A 16,452-nucleotide genomic window follows, 5' to 3' on the forward strand; every position below is an offset into this window, starting at 1 on the left:
TTTCCTATCTCAATGGTTGGCACCAACATTGACCCTCCTACTCAAACTGGAATGTTAGAATTGCAACTTGACTCTTTCTTTTCCTTATCTACACCCTACACTTTTGCTCAGAAAACACAGTCCCTTTCCATTCCAAATATCTCTTGGATCCAATTCTCTATATCCACATGATCTCAAATGTACTCTAGAATTCTTTCTTACCTGGACTACTGCAGTATCCCAAACCACTTTTGGCTTTCTCCAATTCTTCTCAACTTTATAACCAGATTGGTTATAAACACGAAACTTTTTATGTCCCTTTCCTATAAAATACCTTCTATTAACCTGAGGATAGAAGCCAAACTCCTTATCACAGTTTATACAGTCTTCCAGATCTGGCCCCTACCTTCCATCTTAGCACCTTTACTTACCATCTCCCATTTTCCCTTACATCAGTTCTTTCAGGGTGCCATGTTTCTCTCTCCTCTAGGCCATTGCACATCTGTATCTCTTACTAGAAATCTTTGTCAACTCCCTAATTCTCCTCCTCACTCCTCCACCTGGTTAACTCCTACTACACTTGTCCTATCTTAGCACTCCTCAGATAAGTTTATAATTGTTCCTTCAATAGTGTGCCTTTCAGGGGCATCTGGGTGGCTCAGTCAGTTAAGCATCCAACTTCGGCTCAGGTCATGATCTCACAGTCTGTGGGTTCACATGCTGCATTGGATTCTGGCCTGACAGCTCAGAGCCTGGAGCCTGCTTAGGATTCTGTGTCTCCCTCTCTCTCTGCTTCTCTCTCTCTCTCTCTCTCTCTCTCTCTCTCTCTCTCTCTCAGAAGTAAACATTAAAAAAATAGAGTGCCTTTCCTATTATATAATAATCCACAGAAAGACAGGAAAATTCATCTTTTTCATCGTTATATTCCTAGCACCTAGCCACGTTCTGGTGACATTTTAGGTCATCAGTAATTATCCAATAAATTCATTCATCTTCAGAGTGGCACACTTTCAAATCCATCAGACTTGGGCCATTTTATATTGCGAATTGAGATGTTTCCTATTTCTGCTTTTAATTTACGAGCCCATCAGAAAATGGTAATTTTCAATGAAAAGTCAAAATGCTATATGTTTTTTTTAAGGTTTTTATTTATTTATTTTGAGAAAGAGAGAGCATGAGCAGGGGAGGGGGGAAGAGAGAGAGGGAGAGAGAGAATTCCTAGCAGGCTCTGAGCTGACAGGGCAGACATGAGGCTCAGTCTCATAACTGTGAGATCATGACCTGAGTTGAAATCAAGAGTCAGATGCTTAACTGACTGAGCCACCCAGGTGTCCTGCTATCTCATTTTATAACAAGATTTTGATAATCATCTTCTTTGTTTCATTAGCATTTGTAAAAAGAGTATTCCCAGATTACCAGATTCAGGCCAATTTTGAGTGAATATAAACGGCACTACATGCAAATCCAGACATAATGGAAGATCAAGGTCACACAAAGAAACTTATTTTAAGGGCATACATACTCAAACTAATAATTCCTGAGTTTTCTAAAATATACTCATGGTTTAATAAAATGACATGTACTTTTAAAAAAATAAAACTTTCTTGAAAAGATATAGTCTAAGACTTGAGTGTGTTTCTGAAAACTACCTGATTATTTAGAAAACTAAACAAGCTTTAGTTTTCAAACCTACAAGTACCATTTCTTTAAGTTTTTATTTAAATTCCAGTTAGTTAATATACACTGCAATATTAGTTTCCAGTACAATATAGTGATTCGACACTTCCGTAGTGCTCATCACAACAAGTGCCCTCCTTAATCCCCATCACTTAATTAACCCATTCTCCCACCCACCTCCCCTTTGGGAACCATCAGTTTTTTCTCAATAGTTAAGAGTCTGTTTCTTGGTTTCTCTCTCCCTCTCTCTCTCTCTCTTTCTCTCTCTCTCTCTCTCCCTTTGCTCATTGTTTTGTTTCTTAAATTCCACATACGAGTGAAATCATATCAAGGCACTTTCTTAAGTAAGATAGCAATAACATAATTTAAAATGATTGCATTGCATGAAGAAGCACATGGACCTCAAAGGCCAAATCAGCCTTGGTTATTTGTTATCTATGATTGCTAGTTACCTGTGGTGTTATGTTCACAATCATCACAGACCCCTCCACCTCCTCTGTGGTGCTCAAATGGAAATGGGTCCACTGAGATGTTGTAGTGGCAGCTTCTGGAATGGTTGTTGCATTGACAAGGTTTGCAGTTGAAAGCATGAACTTGATCACCTTGGCGGAAAGGCTTATCATTATAAAGAGGCAAGCAGTGATCACACTGAAACAATAAAGTAACAGAACAATAAAGAAATATAAAAAAGTGATTTTTGTCTTTAGATTTATATATCAGGCACTTTCACTAGACGTAAAACTAACAGAAATTAGCATATTATAGGTAGTATGAAATTATAAGTGTGCATACAAGCTGAAACTATGCAAAATGGTGTGAATAGCCAGTGGGAAAAGTTTATGATTGTTCCATAATCTTCAATTTTTTTGTCAAAACATTAAAATTTGGCTTCCAGTTTTAGGTTCCATAAGTAAGGAGCTTGGAGTCACCACTCCATCCTAACAAGTAACAAGCTGAACAGACTGAAAAATCACCAACTCTTCTTGGATCTCTAAGGGGAAAAAATGGGACAAACAGCTATCCCCAAGGTTGAAAAAGCAGACTGACAGATACAGGGAGTCTCAGTGACAAAAGCAGAGACTCACCAGCAGAAGACTCCATGGGAACCAGTTTCAGGGGAAAAATGAAGACTTATCTGTACTTAACAATTTGCTGGAGATTCAATAGCAATACGTCTGAGAAATGACGTCTCCAAGGGGACCTAGTTACAAAGGGTGCTCCCAACCATTTTGTGGGATTTACCTCCAGGAGCTTGACCAGGTTCTCATAGTAAATATCAGGAGAATATTTCCTAATGCTTCTGGCAGAAAGAGGGAGAGGGAGTAATTTTGAAATAAATTAGTGCTCACTGCTCTTTTCAAAATGTATTTATTTATTTAAGACAGAAAAAGAGATAGAGAAAGCAGAAGAGGGGCAGAGAGAGAGGGAGACAGAGAATCTGAAGTAGGCTCTGTGCTGACAGCAGAAAGCCCAATGGGGTGGGGGTGGGGGCTCGAACTCATGAACCATGAATGAGATCATGACCTGAGCAAAAGTTGGACACTTAACCAACTGAGCCACCCAGGTGCCCCTCACTGTTGTTTTTAATGGCATTTACCCTCAGGAGAAATTAGTTAAATATAGCCTAACCTGCTGGGGAATTTTCTGAGCTAAACCAGCTTCGAGAAGAGAAATACTCAACTCCAGCCCACTCCAGACATCCTGCCCACCTATAGGTGGTAGAGACAGAGAAGCACATGTGAAGTTCACAGCCCAGAAGCACAGGCTCACTAAAAGACTAATCATAGAACTATTTAGTACTTCCCCACAGTTCACCACAATGCTAAAGGCCTGTATATAACAGTTCCTTTTACCAGGCACTTCTATCTATGATCTATGAAGAAAAAACTACAAGGAACACTAAAGGCAAAAATCCCCACAAAAAAACAAAACGATTAAAAAACATGACACACACACACTTTGAAAAGAAAGAGCAAGCATCAGAATCAGATATGTCAGGGATGTTGGAATTATCAGACCAGGAATTTAAAATATCTGTGATTAAAATGCCAAGGGCCCTGATGGATAAAGAAGACAGCATGCAAGAAAAGATAGGCAATGTAAGCAGAGAGATAGAAATCCTAAGAAAGAAACAAAAAGAAAAGCTAAAGATCAAACAGAAATGAAGAATCCCTTTGATGAGCTTATTAACAGATTGGACTCAGCAGAGGAAGGAATTTCTGAGGTAGATGATATATCAATAGAATCCTCAAAAACTGAAAAGCAAAGAGAATAAAAACTGAAGAAAAAAAATAGACAAGCCAAGGACAATGGGACAACTATAAAAGGTATAACATACACATAATGGAAACACCAGAAGGTTAAGAGAGAAAGGAATGGAAGAAATATCTGAAACAATAATGACTGAGAATTTCTTCAATTTAATGTCAAACACCAAACCACAGATCCAGGAAGCTTAGAGAACACCAAGCAGGATAAATACTAAAAACAAAAAACAAAACAGGAGTGCCTGGATGGCTCAGTCAGTTGAGCGTCCTACTTCAGCTCAGGTCATGATCTCAGTTCGTGGTTTCAAGCCCCATGTTGGGCTCTGTGCTGACAGCTCAGAGCCTGGAGCCTGCTTCAGATTCTGTGTCTCCCTCTCTCTCTGCCTCTCCCCTGCTCATGCTCTGTCTCTCTGTCTCTAAAAATATATAAACATTAAAAGAAATTAAACAAAACAAGACAGCAAAATCTGTACCTGGACCCAGAGTTTTTAAACTATAAAAAATCAAAGATAAAGGAAGAATCCTGAAAGAAGCCAGTTTTAAAAACATCTAACCTGTAGAATCACAAAAGATTTACATCTAACTTCTCAAAAACCATGCAAGTAAGAGGAGAGCAGAGTGAAATGCCTAGGTGTCAAGAGAAAAAAGTCACCAACCTAGAATTCTGTACCGTGCCAAATTATGCTTCAAAAGTGAAGGAGAAATAATCACTTTCTCACACAAACAAAAATTGGAATTTGTTGCCAGTAGATCTGTCTCACAAGAAATGTTCAAATTTCTTTAGAGAGAAGAAAAATACTGTAGGTCAGAAACTCAGATCTACATAAAGGAAGAGCATCAAAGAAGGAATAAGTGAAGGTAAAACTTTAAAAATGTTCCATCAGTTATAAACTTGAAGGGATTTAAAATATAATAAACTAACACTTAGTAGACTGTAAGTTAACATTTGAAACCTTGTGAATTAAATTGTATTTCCTGTAAAAAAAAATTGAGTAGCTTGAATAGTGTTTGCTTTCTTATCCTATAACTCTATAACTTTCCATTCTGAGCAAGCATCTTTTCTATGCCTTGGTGAATTACGATATTGCTTTGTAAGTATGGATCCGTTTCCATCATTTTTTTAATGTTTATTTTATTTATTTTTGAGAGAGAGAGAGACAGAGTGGGGAGGAGCAGAGACAGAAGGAGACAGAGAATCCCAAGCAGGCTTCACACTGTCAGCATAGAGCCCCAATAGGGGCTCGAACCCACAAACTGTGAAATCATGACATGACCAAAATCAAGAGTCAGACACTTAATCAACTGAGCCATCCAGCTGCTGCCCAACTTCCATCATTTTAATCTTTGCACTTCCAGTGTCATCTTCACCCTATTCCTCATAACCACTGTGCTCATATTTACACAAATGTAAAATGCGGCTTTTATATCCAGCTGCACATACAGAGTCTTTCAAATGGTGGCACCGGTCAGCTACATCTTCTGTGAAGAAAGAAATGCTCAATTCCCCTTTTTGCATATTCATGTTTCTGAAATGTCACATGGGTTTATTCCTGACAGACTAGGAAGCAGCACAACTGCAAGCTCTTTATGAATGAACTGAACGGATGTGTACCAACCAATCCCCAACAGACTGAAATAAGAGACATGATTGGTCACTGATCATGATGTGCATTCATTCTTTCCATAGTAATTTGTAGACTGAAGAGCGAGAAGCTAAATCTGTACTTTATAAAATTACTCACCATTAATATATCATGAAAACTAATATTTTAACCATACTGTTGGAATATTGTGTTATCTAAACTATGGAAACTGAAATTTATGTATATTGGAACTCTGCAGAGTAAATATTTTTAAAGATTTTGTTACATATGGCCAAATTCCTTCTAGAAAATTAAATTTATAGTCCCACCAGAAATATATGAGAATGTCCATTTTATGTTCTGTTCAACCTAAAACTGTTATTATCTCTTCATGATTTTTAGAAAAATATTAATCACTGTTTTGGTAGGTATGTCTTTTGTTACTACTAAAGCTATATGTTTTTCATCTGGTTCTTGGCCAAATATAATATTTTTTGAGGAAACTTTTCATTTGTATTTTGCATATATTTTTTGTGTTGATTTTAAATCTTATCACATGTTAAATACATTTTTCTTTTGCCAGTCAAATAGTGAGGATTTAGTTCATAATTTTCTATATATACTTTTATTTTTTTTCTTTTACTTAACTTCTACTTTAGTGGCCAAAATTTTCAGTAAAACAGGTAATATACATGGCACAGTCATAATGGTAGACATATTTGCATTATTTCTGAATTTAATGGAAATGTTTTTAATGTTACAACTTTTCTAATGATGTTGACTATATCAGGTAAATTATCATTTAAAAGAACAAATATATTCTGAAATTAATAAGATCTTTTTATATTAAACATGAGAAATATATTGTCAATTTTGTTAAATGTCCTGATTTAATTATTTGACCTAGTGTATTAATAAATTGTTATAGGATAATAAATTAATTAGAATCTATGCTTGCATTCTTAATTAACATCATTAATGGTAAATCATGGCTAAAATTATTTAAGATTTTAAATTTATATTCATAAATTAACTTGTTCTATGTTTTTATAAAGACATTAAAATAAATAAAACCCTAACATTTTAATGCAGAATCAGTATGTGCTTCAACTTATCAAGTTAACTTTAAAATCTGAGCGATCAGAAAATTCATATTTTGTACACACATTAAAACTTACTATAGTCTGTCAAGTTATGTTGCTTATAAAGTATGACTGATTCAAGATTTAAAATAATATATACATACATAACAGAATTTCTGAATTATTTTTCTTACACTCCCCCCCCCACCATTTTCTGCTATAAAATAATGTGACTTCTGAAAGTGCCCAGCTTTTCTCAGAGTTACATATTTAAATGATGAATTAGGAGAGTCAAGCCACGTAAAGTCTCAAAAAGCCCCCCTATCTATTCATAACAATGATCCTTTGAAATTTTTATTTTTTTAAGATTATTAAAAACTATTTTGATATTTTGGACAAGAAAGGTCATTTCCTTTTACTATTTTCTGCAATAAACATTTAATATGTTAGAGCAGTTTGACATATTTCTTAATCATTACTTGGACAAACTGTAGTCTAAAGCATTTTTTACCAAGTATTTTTTTCTCCTCCACTAGCTCATAGTTGAACAATTTCCTCCCTTAATATTTTTAAAGTTGGAAAGAAAAAAGTATATAAAAATTTAATTGTCCAATGTGTTGCTGTTCTGTGGTATTCTGAAATTTTTAGCATGAAAGCACATAGTTTTGTTACTTAGCCAAGGAAAAGGAAAACAAAAGACAGAGAGAGGAAAATGAGATGGAAACATCACCATTTTCCCATCAGGTAATGCTTAATTCCAATAATTAGTAAAGAATTCACTCTTACATTTTGGTAAATTTTTGAAAACCTTTATTATATTCTTTTTGGAGTGCTGAAGATTCTTTCTCCCCAAAACCTTTTCTCACCCTTGGCACTGGGATACCTGTACTTTTTCTCCTCCCACAGTACTCCATACCCTGACCATGATCCTATTGTTTTGAAGTGAAATTATTGCTTTACTTACATGTATCTTCCAGGAGTTACAAGTTACTGACTTTTGTACTCCCTGTGTCATCTGCATAGAAGCTTACTAGACAATTGCTGAGCTGTTAACTGACAATTCACGTTTAATAAATATAGGAATATCCAAAATAGTCATTCTTAAGAAAATTTAGAGAGGGGACACAATGGAAACAATTTATAAATAGGGTAAGGTTTATATAAAGACTTCAAAATTGGATGTTATTAGATGATTTTCAATAAACAATTCACAAATATAATAGTCATTTTGTAAAAGAAAGTTATGTAGCAATCTATAAGAATATTGTCAATTATGGATCGTTGGCCAAAAAAATAAAAAAAAAAAATTAAAAGCAGGGGAACAAACCTCTTTAAGTTTTATTTCACCAGCAATAATCACTTGCAAATCAAATTATATAGAATTCAATGTTAGATCTTAGGCATATGCTTGAAGTCAGACATTTTGGTTCAATTACTGGTGCTGCCACTAACAGTAAAAGGTAAGATGAAATGCAGACTTTCTGTATGCTGCACCCTCTCTCAAGCATTTAACATGGATTATTTCATTGAATCCTTTAGGCTTTGGATCATATAAGTATCTCACATCTGATTTCTGTTTGTTGATTTGTTAGCCCTGTGCTCTCACATAATTAATTCTACCTCTTTAAGCCTTATTTTTGTTATTTATCACATGGGGTAATAACACCTGCCTCATAGAATTGTTGTAAAGATCAAGTGCTTAGCAGAGAGTCTATCACATAGTAAGCTTTTAGCAAACGCTGTGTACTACTTTATTATCAGATTAGCAACTGAGAGTTAAAGAGGTTAAGTACCATGAAAAATATCACTGGACAGGAAGTCCTTGAAGCTACTTTACCTCTGCGAATCTTAGTTTCTTCATCTCTAAAAGGAAGACAACTCAATTCAATAGCTTTATTTTTGACTCAAAGGATAAGTGGTAATATTTAAGCAATGCCCAACACAAAGCCTGGCACAAATTACATATTCAAAATCTGGAAGTTACAAGATGGAGAAGGAAGAAGGAAAAGAAAGAGGAGGGTAAAAATCCAACAGAGGTGTTTATCTGAAGTTCAAGTGACACTAGCAGTATATAAGACTGCCGCAGTGCAATATATTAACTATAACCATTAATAGGGGATTCTGTGATCAGAAGTGTACTAGTGCATGGTCTGATGTGGAGGATGTAGCCTAAAGAATGGAGCAATGAGCAATTAATGACCAAAATTTATTTCTGGTTAATTTTATCATCTGTAGCTCTAATGATGGAAAAGGCCTGATCTACACATACTTCCTAGGAGCCATCAGATATCATTAGGATGTAACTATCACTTCTAGTAGGCTTAACTATAGGGGAGATATATTCTAACTGAATAAATGGAAGAATAGATGAAAACTCACTTTCTGAGTTCCTGGCTTTGGAGGAGAGAAATGAGCTCATTAAGTTCTCTTCCCCAGGTCAATTAGCCATGCAATTAATCTCGTTTTCTAATGTTTTTAAAAAACTCTATCTCCATTGCAACACTTTGGCCAAATGCAAAATTTTTGCTGCAAGATGATGCCAGATATTTTTTTTTTTTTTTTTTTTTTTTTTGCTTCTTTGAAAGTCTTCTTACTGGCAACTTTGCTCACCCGATGTTGGTGTTTTTATTATTCAAGTTATGCTTTCTTGAATAAAGGTGGTGGAAGTGATGATACGGAATCCGTGGTCCTGTCATCCTGATTATAGATGCAGTTTGTCTTTTACAAAGCAACTGCCGGCTGTTTGAGTTTGGGATGTTGCCTACATGAGTTTGTGGAGCAAATCCAGCCAAAGCATTCTTTTGGTATTTTTATGAAGACCACATTTCTGTTTTTCCACTGTGATCTAAAAAATAAATCTCTTTTATGAATTTATTTTTACCATTAACCTAAAAAAGACATTATCAAAAAGGCTTGTATATAAGACTACACTAAATACTACAATAATGCTTCAAAGACACATTCCTGGCTTTTTTAATGTTTAAAATCAAAGAAAAATTTGCCACTGACCTAATGGAGTGGCTTGAGTACTACCAAGTAGCTGTGGTTCAAAATGTCTAGCCTTCCCTTTGTGGACAATAAAAAACCTGCAGAAATATTAGTAACATCTCTACCTAAAGAAAACAAGCATAGATATCATTTTCAACTCTCAAGTTGAATTTTTTTTAAATATATCACAGTACCAGGGTGACACAGGTTTGTAGAAGCAGAAACTAGTCCTAGGAAGGAGGTGCCGGGACATTCCATTGAACCCAACAATTCCAGTGGGAGTTCAGAAAAGTGCATTTTTAAAACTAGTGGTAAAGATTTTTTTAATTGTGAAGAAAAGGAAACAATGCCCAAAAGAGAATGCTTTGAAAATGTCATATCTTGCCAAAGGAATATAATGAGTAATTATTTTATAGTGCTTTAACTTTTAAGTTTTGAATTGTCATTGATACTTACAAGACATGGAAATTCATAGCAAGAGGGAGGTAAAATGCAGAAATATATCCTTTGTATGTGTTCTCAAGATACAGTAAACATATAGAATTTTGGTCTCTAGACAACATAGAATATTTTGAGAAAATAAAGTCTTAAAGGTACAGACATCACCTGGTCTAAATTGGTATGAAATATAAGCAAAAGTCTATTATTCACTTTTTTGTTGGGTCCATAGAAGACATTTTTCTGTGTACTTGGAGTTCTGTACAATATAGTATTTAATATAAATAAAAACATGAAACTTAAAAAATTATAAATATAAATGTAGAAAAGTATTCATAATATAGTTTGAACTTAAAAATGATGTTAAGGATAACATGGAGAGTCTAATGCTATTTTCAACGTTTTTTGTTTTTGTTTTTTATTTATTTTTGGGACAGAGAGAGACAGAGCATGAACGGGGGCGGGGCAGAGAGAGAGGGAGACACAGAATCAGAAACAGGCTCCAGGCTCCGAGCCGTCAGCCCAGAGCCTGACGCGGGGCTCGAACTCACGGACCGCGAGATCGTGACCTGGCTGAAGTCGGACGCTTAACCGACTGCGCCACCCAGGCGCCCCTAATGCTATTTTCTAGATAGAGTTAGATTCATCTGCAGACATGGATATAGAGCTGCAACTTTAAGCAGATAGAAATGGATAATACAGATTTACAATAACAATAACAAAAGATCTGAAAGGATATAAACTAAGAGCATTTGCTGAGGTTATCTATGGACGGTAGAGTTATAGGAGGCTTTTACTTTTTATAAGTTTATTTTTTCCGCAGGATGCATTTATTACTAATGTATTAAAAAATTGAGGGCAAATAAAATGCAACTCCTTGGATACTTACAAGAAAATTACACATAATTTCCATGTAACACTTCACTAAGAGAAGCTAAGAAAATTAAAATGTTCCAGTTTTAAATTATACACAGATCAGTAAGATACTACAGAGGAAATGATTATTTTTTCAAGTCAATGTAGGCTGAGTTTATGAATTACCAGAAAACAGAGTATGAAGTTTTTAAAGATATAAATGTTTCCGAACAATGAGATTAATAAGGATTTTGAGAGATGACAGTCAAATTTTCTGTTGTAAAATTTGATTTAAAAGATACAGAACTAAACGACACACTGACATATTGGCATTTGATCTTAAGGACAATGCTGTGTTACTATCATTTTGTGTGGTTCACAAAGACAGATTAAAGACAAGAAATACTTTGTAGTCTATCCTTTGATTATTAAATTTCATGCAATGTAAATTTTTGGTTTCATAATTGCGTCTCTTTACAACTTCTTCCAGATAATTCTGAGAACCATGGCAAAATAGAAGAAACATGAGTAACTTTTGAGTAAATTGTGAGCATTATGAGTAAATTTTTGATCTCATAATTTTCTTCTATCTTTTCTATCAATGACATTTAAATTTTTATTTAAAATTTAGAAACATTTGCGTACATTTTATGCAGTTTCTGAACCAGACGGTTTTCTACTTAATGTTTTTCCAATCTCCAGTTAATCATTTGTCACTTTAAATGATGTGTTTCTTCTATAACAACTGGATTTCCCCTGATATGTCCCTGGATGCTCAAATTATACAATTAGACAATGGCTTTATCAGGGTTGAGGAACTTTATCATTGATTCATTTAACTGCTTTCATTTTGATAGCTTCTTAAGGGCTACTAATCAACTCCATGAAGTTGGAACCAAACACTTTGACATATTCAGGTAGTATTGACATAGAACAATCAGTGAATCTAGAAGACACTAATGAAATCTATTTTATTGTATTACATTCTAACAATACACAATGATATTTCTCTGAGACCATTAAATGGAATAGTATTCTCTTGTTACCATTACAGACTAGCAAAGACAATCTCTCAAAGATAATCTACAGGTCCAACAGCATTTTACCAACTCCCTCCCATCAGTCTCATTTTTGATCCATTAATTATGAATACTTTCAAATTTACAGAAAAAATATGAACTGCATATAGGAAAACTTAAAGAAGTGAGACTTTAGCAGCACATCATTTATTCAGTCACCTATGCAACAATCTTTAATGACCATTATGTATCTTTGAAGGAAGAAGAAAATATCTTCTTAGCCAAAGATACATAAAGTTCCTAGGAAGGATCGGGGTGGTGCTGATCTTCCTGAAAGTTACTCATAGAAGAGCTCAAAAAACCTAACAGACTCAATGCCCTTTGAAACCTCAAGTTCAGAAAAATGACCATGAGTCATCAAAGGAACAACTTGTCTTTAACATTCACAGATTAAGAAAACAGAGAACAACCTGCTTTTGAATTATTTCAAAAATAGATGGAATCATTTCTTAAATGTTCATTTTAATTTTTTTCAATATACATAATTCAATTATATTTCCTTTTTTTGACATTGCCAATTTTTTTAATTTATTTTTTTATTGTTTTTAATTTTTATGTGTTGTTTTTATTTAAATCCCAGTTAGTTAACATATAGTGTGATAATGGTTTCAGGAGTAGAATTTAGTAATTTATCATTTACATATAATACCCAGTGCTTGTCCCAACAAGTGCCCTCCTTTTTTCAACGTTTTTTATTTATTTTTGGGACAGAGAGAGACAGAGCATGAACGGGGGAGGGGCAGAGAGAGAGGGAGACACAGAATCGGAAACAGGCTCCAGGCTCCGAGCCATCAGCCCAGAGCCCGACGCGGGGCTCGAACTCACGGACCGCGAGATCGTGACCTGGCTGAAGTCGGACGCTTAACCGACTGCGCCACCCAGGCGCCCCACAAGTGCCCTCCTTAATGCCCATCACCCATTTAGCCCATCTCCCACCCACCTCCCCTCCAGCAGCCCTGTTTGTTCTCTGTATTTAAGTGTCACTTGTGATTTGCCTCCCTCTCTGTTTTTATCTTATTTTTCCTTCCCTTCCCCTATGTTCATCTGTTTTGTTTCTTAAATTCTACATATGAATGAAGTCACATCTGGAGGTGCACCTGGCTTGCTCACTCAGAAGAACTTGCAACTTTCGATTTCTGGATCATGAATTTGAGCCCCAGGCTGGGTCTAGAGGTTATTTAAATAAAAAACTTAAAAAAAAATTGTAATTAAAATAAAAAGTCACATCTGGAAAATCTGTAAGAAGTAGTTACTTCCCTAGTAATGGTAAATGATGAAATAATCCTTTATTTTTCCTTAAGTCTAGGACATACCATACAGGTTAAAATTTAGGGGCACAAAGGACAACTATAGGTGCTGCCTTATTTTATTAAGCATTTATAGAGAAAATAGCATGTTGTCCATACGTCTAAAATCACTGCAATTATCATGAACTATTTGAATAGTCAATTTATCTGTTGTCCTTTGTAGACAACTATTAGATCTTCTTGATCTAATCAATCACAGCATAGTACCTGAAACATTGTAATTCCTCAATAAAGGTTATTGAGTAAGGGAAAGAAATGTATAAATGAATGAATAAACCAGTGAACGGATGATACAACACGAGCTCATTTCTATTAGTGAATTCACTTCCTTCATTCCTAGTTCTAGCAAAAAAAAAAAAAAAAAAGTGAAAGAAAATTGTCTCCTTTTCTACTCTCAACAGAGAAATGCCCACAAATGTCTTTATCTAGACAACACTTTCATGCAATAAGAATAGCCAATATGTTATGGCATCAGTCCTAAATGCTTCATATTTATCAGCTGCCTTTCTTCCCAATAATCTATGAAGTAAGAGTTGCTATTACCTCCATTTTACAGGTAAGAAAACTGAAGAATAGGAAAGAAATAATAATTTTCTAAAGTCACTCCCTGGAATGACAATTAGTATAAACTAGAAAGTAAAAATTTGTGAGGATGGCAATGCTTGCTGTGTTTTGTTCATTACAATATTCCCAGTGCCTAGAAGCCCTCACACATAGTAGGCACTCAATTTACATATATATAATATGTATTATATATAAAAGTATACACATAGGTACATATAACTATGTATACATATATACATATACATATATATACATATATATTCATATATACGTATACACACACACACATATATACACAGCATATCTATATCATATTCTCCTTCATTCTCCATTAGAACTCTCTCTCCTAATCACCATGCTATGCTGGTGCCAGGGACAGAAAATGATCTCAGGGAGAGAGGTGCTGAGTGGATCCACTTGGCTAGCTGTTCATACGTCCCTCTGCTCAGTCTAAAGTGGAAGGCAGAGCCCTGGAAATCCAAAGTTGGAGTCTCTCCCCACTGGCTGGAAAATTCAGAGGTATGTAGGCAGCCCCTGCCTGTGTGGGAAGGGGAGGAAGGCATTCTGTTCCAAAGTGAGAGATTATAAAATGCTCACTTTTTAAGAAGTCAGTATGGTACTAACTGAGCTAAAAGAGGTAATTTGTTCAACTACTCCCAAATGGCCTAAATGAATTAGAGATCTTTGAAAGTCTGTCAATTGCTCCTTTCTCATCAGATTAGTGTGTTGGAAATTTTAAGAGCCTAAATCTCTAATAATAATAATTGTTCTCCAGCTCTGTTCAGAGCTTCCTCTTTTCTTTCAATGTAGCAGTTCAATTGTATTCGAATGACGTTGTTTCAGTAGAATTTCTTGTGTCTACTAGAGAAATCAGCTTTATAAACATAAAAACTTCAGTGTAGTCACATAACTACCTGTTCCAATAGAAGTTTCCCTTTGTAGACCTAGTGCTCCAACCACAGATGTATGATTAGACAAACATGCGAACTTCTATCAGTGATAGGTTGGGTGCAGTGGGGGATGATAGCACAGATGAAATATCCAACTATAGAGAGAATCCGGACAGAAAGTGACTCAGTGCTTTGCATATAGTAGGTGATCAACAGATGTTTGAGGAATGTATGAATGAATGATCTAATCGACTGTTTACATTTGTGACATGTTACAGGACTATACCTTAGTTTATCTAGTATTTATTGGAATGGTAACACTAAAGGTTTAAAGGTAAATGCAGTAGTTTCCTGCAGATTTTTACCTATAGATTATTATGTAATCTCAATTAGCAAACCCTAAATGATCACCAGGCCTTGCCACTGAGAAGGCTTAAATGTTCATGTATTTATCCTTGAATTCTTTCTTCAGTAATTATCTTTCCCCTGGTTAGAAATTCTCATATAATTAAAGTGTCCACAGAAAATACATACCTAGGTGCTCTCTAGATGCTGAAAGTAACAGCATAAATTAAATAACTACTGATACTATTGGATAATACTGATGAGACAGTTGTGGTAATATAATAATCATGAACACTTAAAATACATAGCCTAACAAATCAACCATTAATATGTGTTGGCTACTTTTAGAAACTTTCTAATTTATGAAATGCCTTGTCTGTATGTCTATAGGTAAGGTTCAATGGAAGATTGGAAACTCATCCAATAAAACAAATTTTGATAACACGTGAAACAAAATCCACATTTGCAAAAATAGAGACTGTAGACAGAATTATATGGACAACTGCTTCAGTTCTACACATTGTCCATATATAAATATAACTGATAGTTTATATACTTGTAAGGAGGAAACTTTTCACTCTGGCTTGGGAATGCAAACCATCTAACAATGTCTAGTTGTTGAATGAGATCCATTTGCATGACAGGCATTGGAGTCAGATTGCTTTTGAATACTGGTCATTGTTTCATATTTGATTTGTTCTCTGGCTTGCCTGCCCTTCGTATTGCCTCTTTAACTGTGGGAATTGTTCAGGGCACTAAATAGAAAAGACATATGTGAGATACACAAGGTTCTCCCAAGGTCCAGAAGAAGGACACTGAGGTTTCTTCAAATTTGTAGGTTGTAACCAAGTCAATTCTCCTTTATAGCAACTGTAATAATTTACCTCTACTGATACGCCAGAAAATGTGGCCTGGAATAGAGAACACATTTGTATAGGATAATCTACACTATTTTATAAAGGAAGCCAATGAAGAGAAAATGGATACATCATATTAAAATCTCTTCAAAAATAGGTTCATATTTTAAGCAGGAAAATCCATTATGTCTTTTCATTTTTAGGGTTCCTCTACACTTAGTGAGTGGACACCAAAATGTATTTGAGTTCCTATTTGGAAAGAAAGCCATTTTATATTGGAAATTTTATTTCATCTTAGACTTCAGTACTAGATTAGTAAATTTTCAAAATCCTTTCATTAGTATAGCTACATTGAATTTTTTTAAGATTTAAAATGTCAATGAGATTTATATTATCTGTTAATTATAAATTGTCAGTCTGAATAATTTGTTTGCACTAAAGTCATCTCTATTTATTATAGTAATTAGTGTGTACCAGGAAATCTTTTTTTAAATTTCACAAATGAAAGTCCTTCAATATTTTCAAATACGTGGATCTTTAA

General features: G+C 34.8%; 1 protein-coding gene across 1 annotated transcript in view; it reads right to left on the reverse strand.

The window, feature by feature from the left end:
• The window catches only part of USH2A (usherin), a 739,358-nt gene that overhangs the window by 622,250 nt on the left and 100,656 nt on the right, over positions 1 to 16,452 (reverse strand). Inside the window, exon 9 of the mRNA XM_030302386.1 lies at positions 2,109 to 2,304. Coding sequence (XP_030158246.1) covers positions 2,109 to 2,304 — 196 coding nt within the window. The remainder of the gene's footprint in view (positions 1 to 2,108; positions 2,305 to 16,452) is intronic.

Source organism: Lynx canadensis, chromosome F1, assembly GCF_007474595.2.
Source record: "Lynx canadensis isolate LIC74 chromosome F1, mLynCan4.pri.v2, whole genome shotgun sequence".
NCBI lineage: Eukaryota > Metazoa > Chordata > Mammalia > Carnivora > Felidae > Lynx > Lynx canadensis.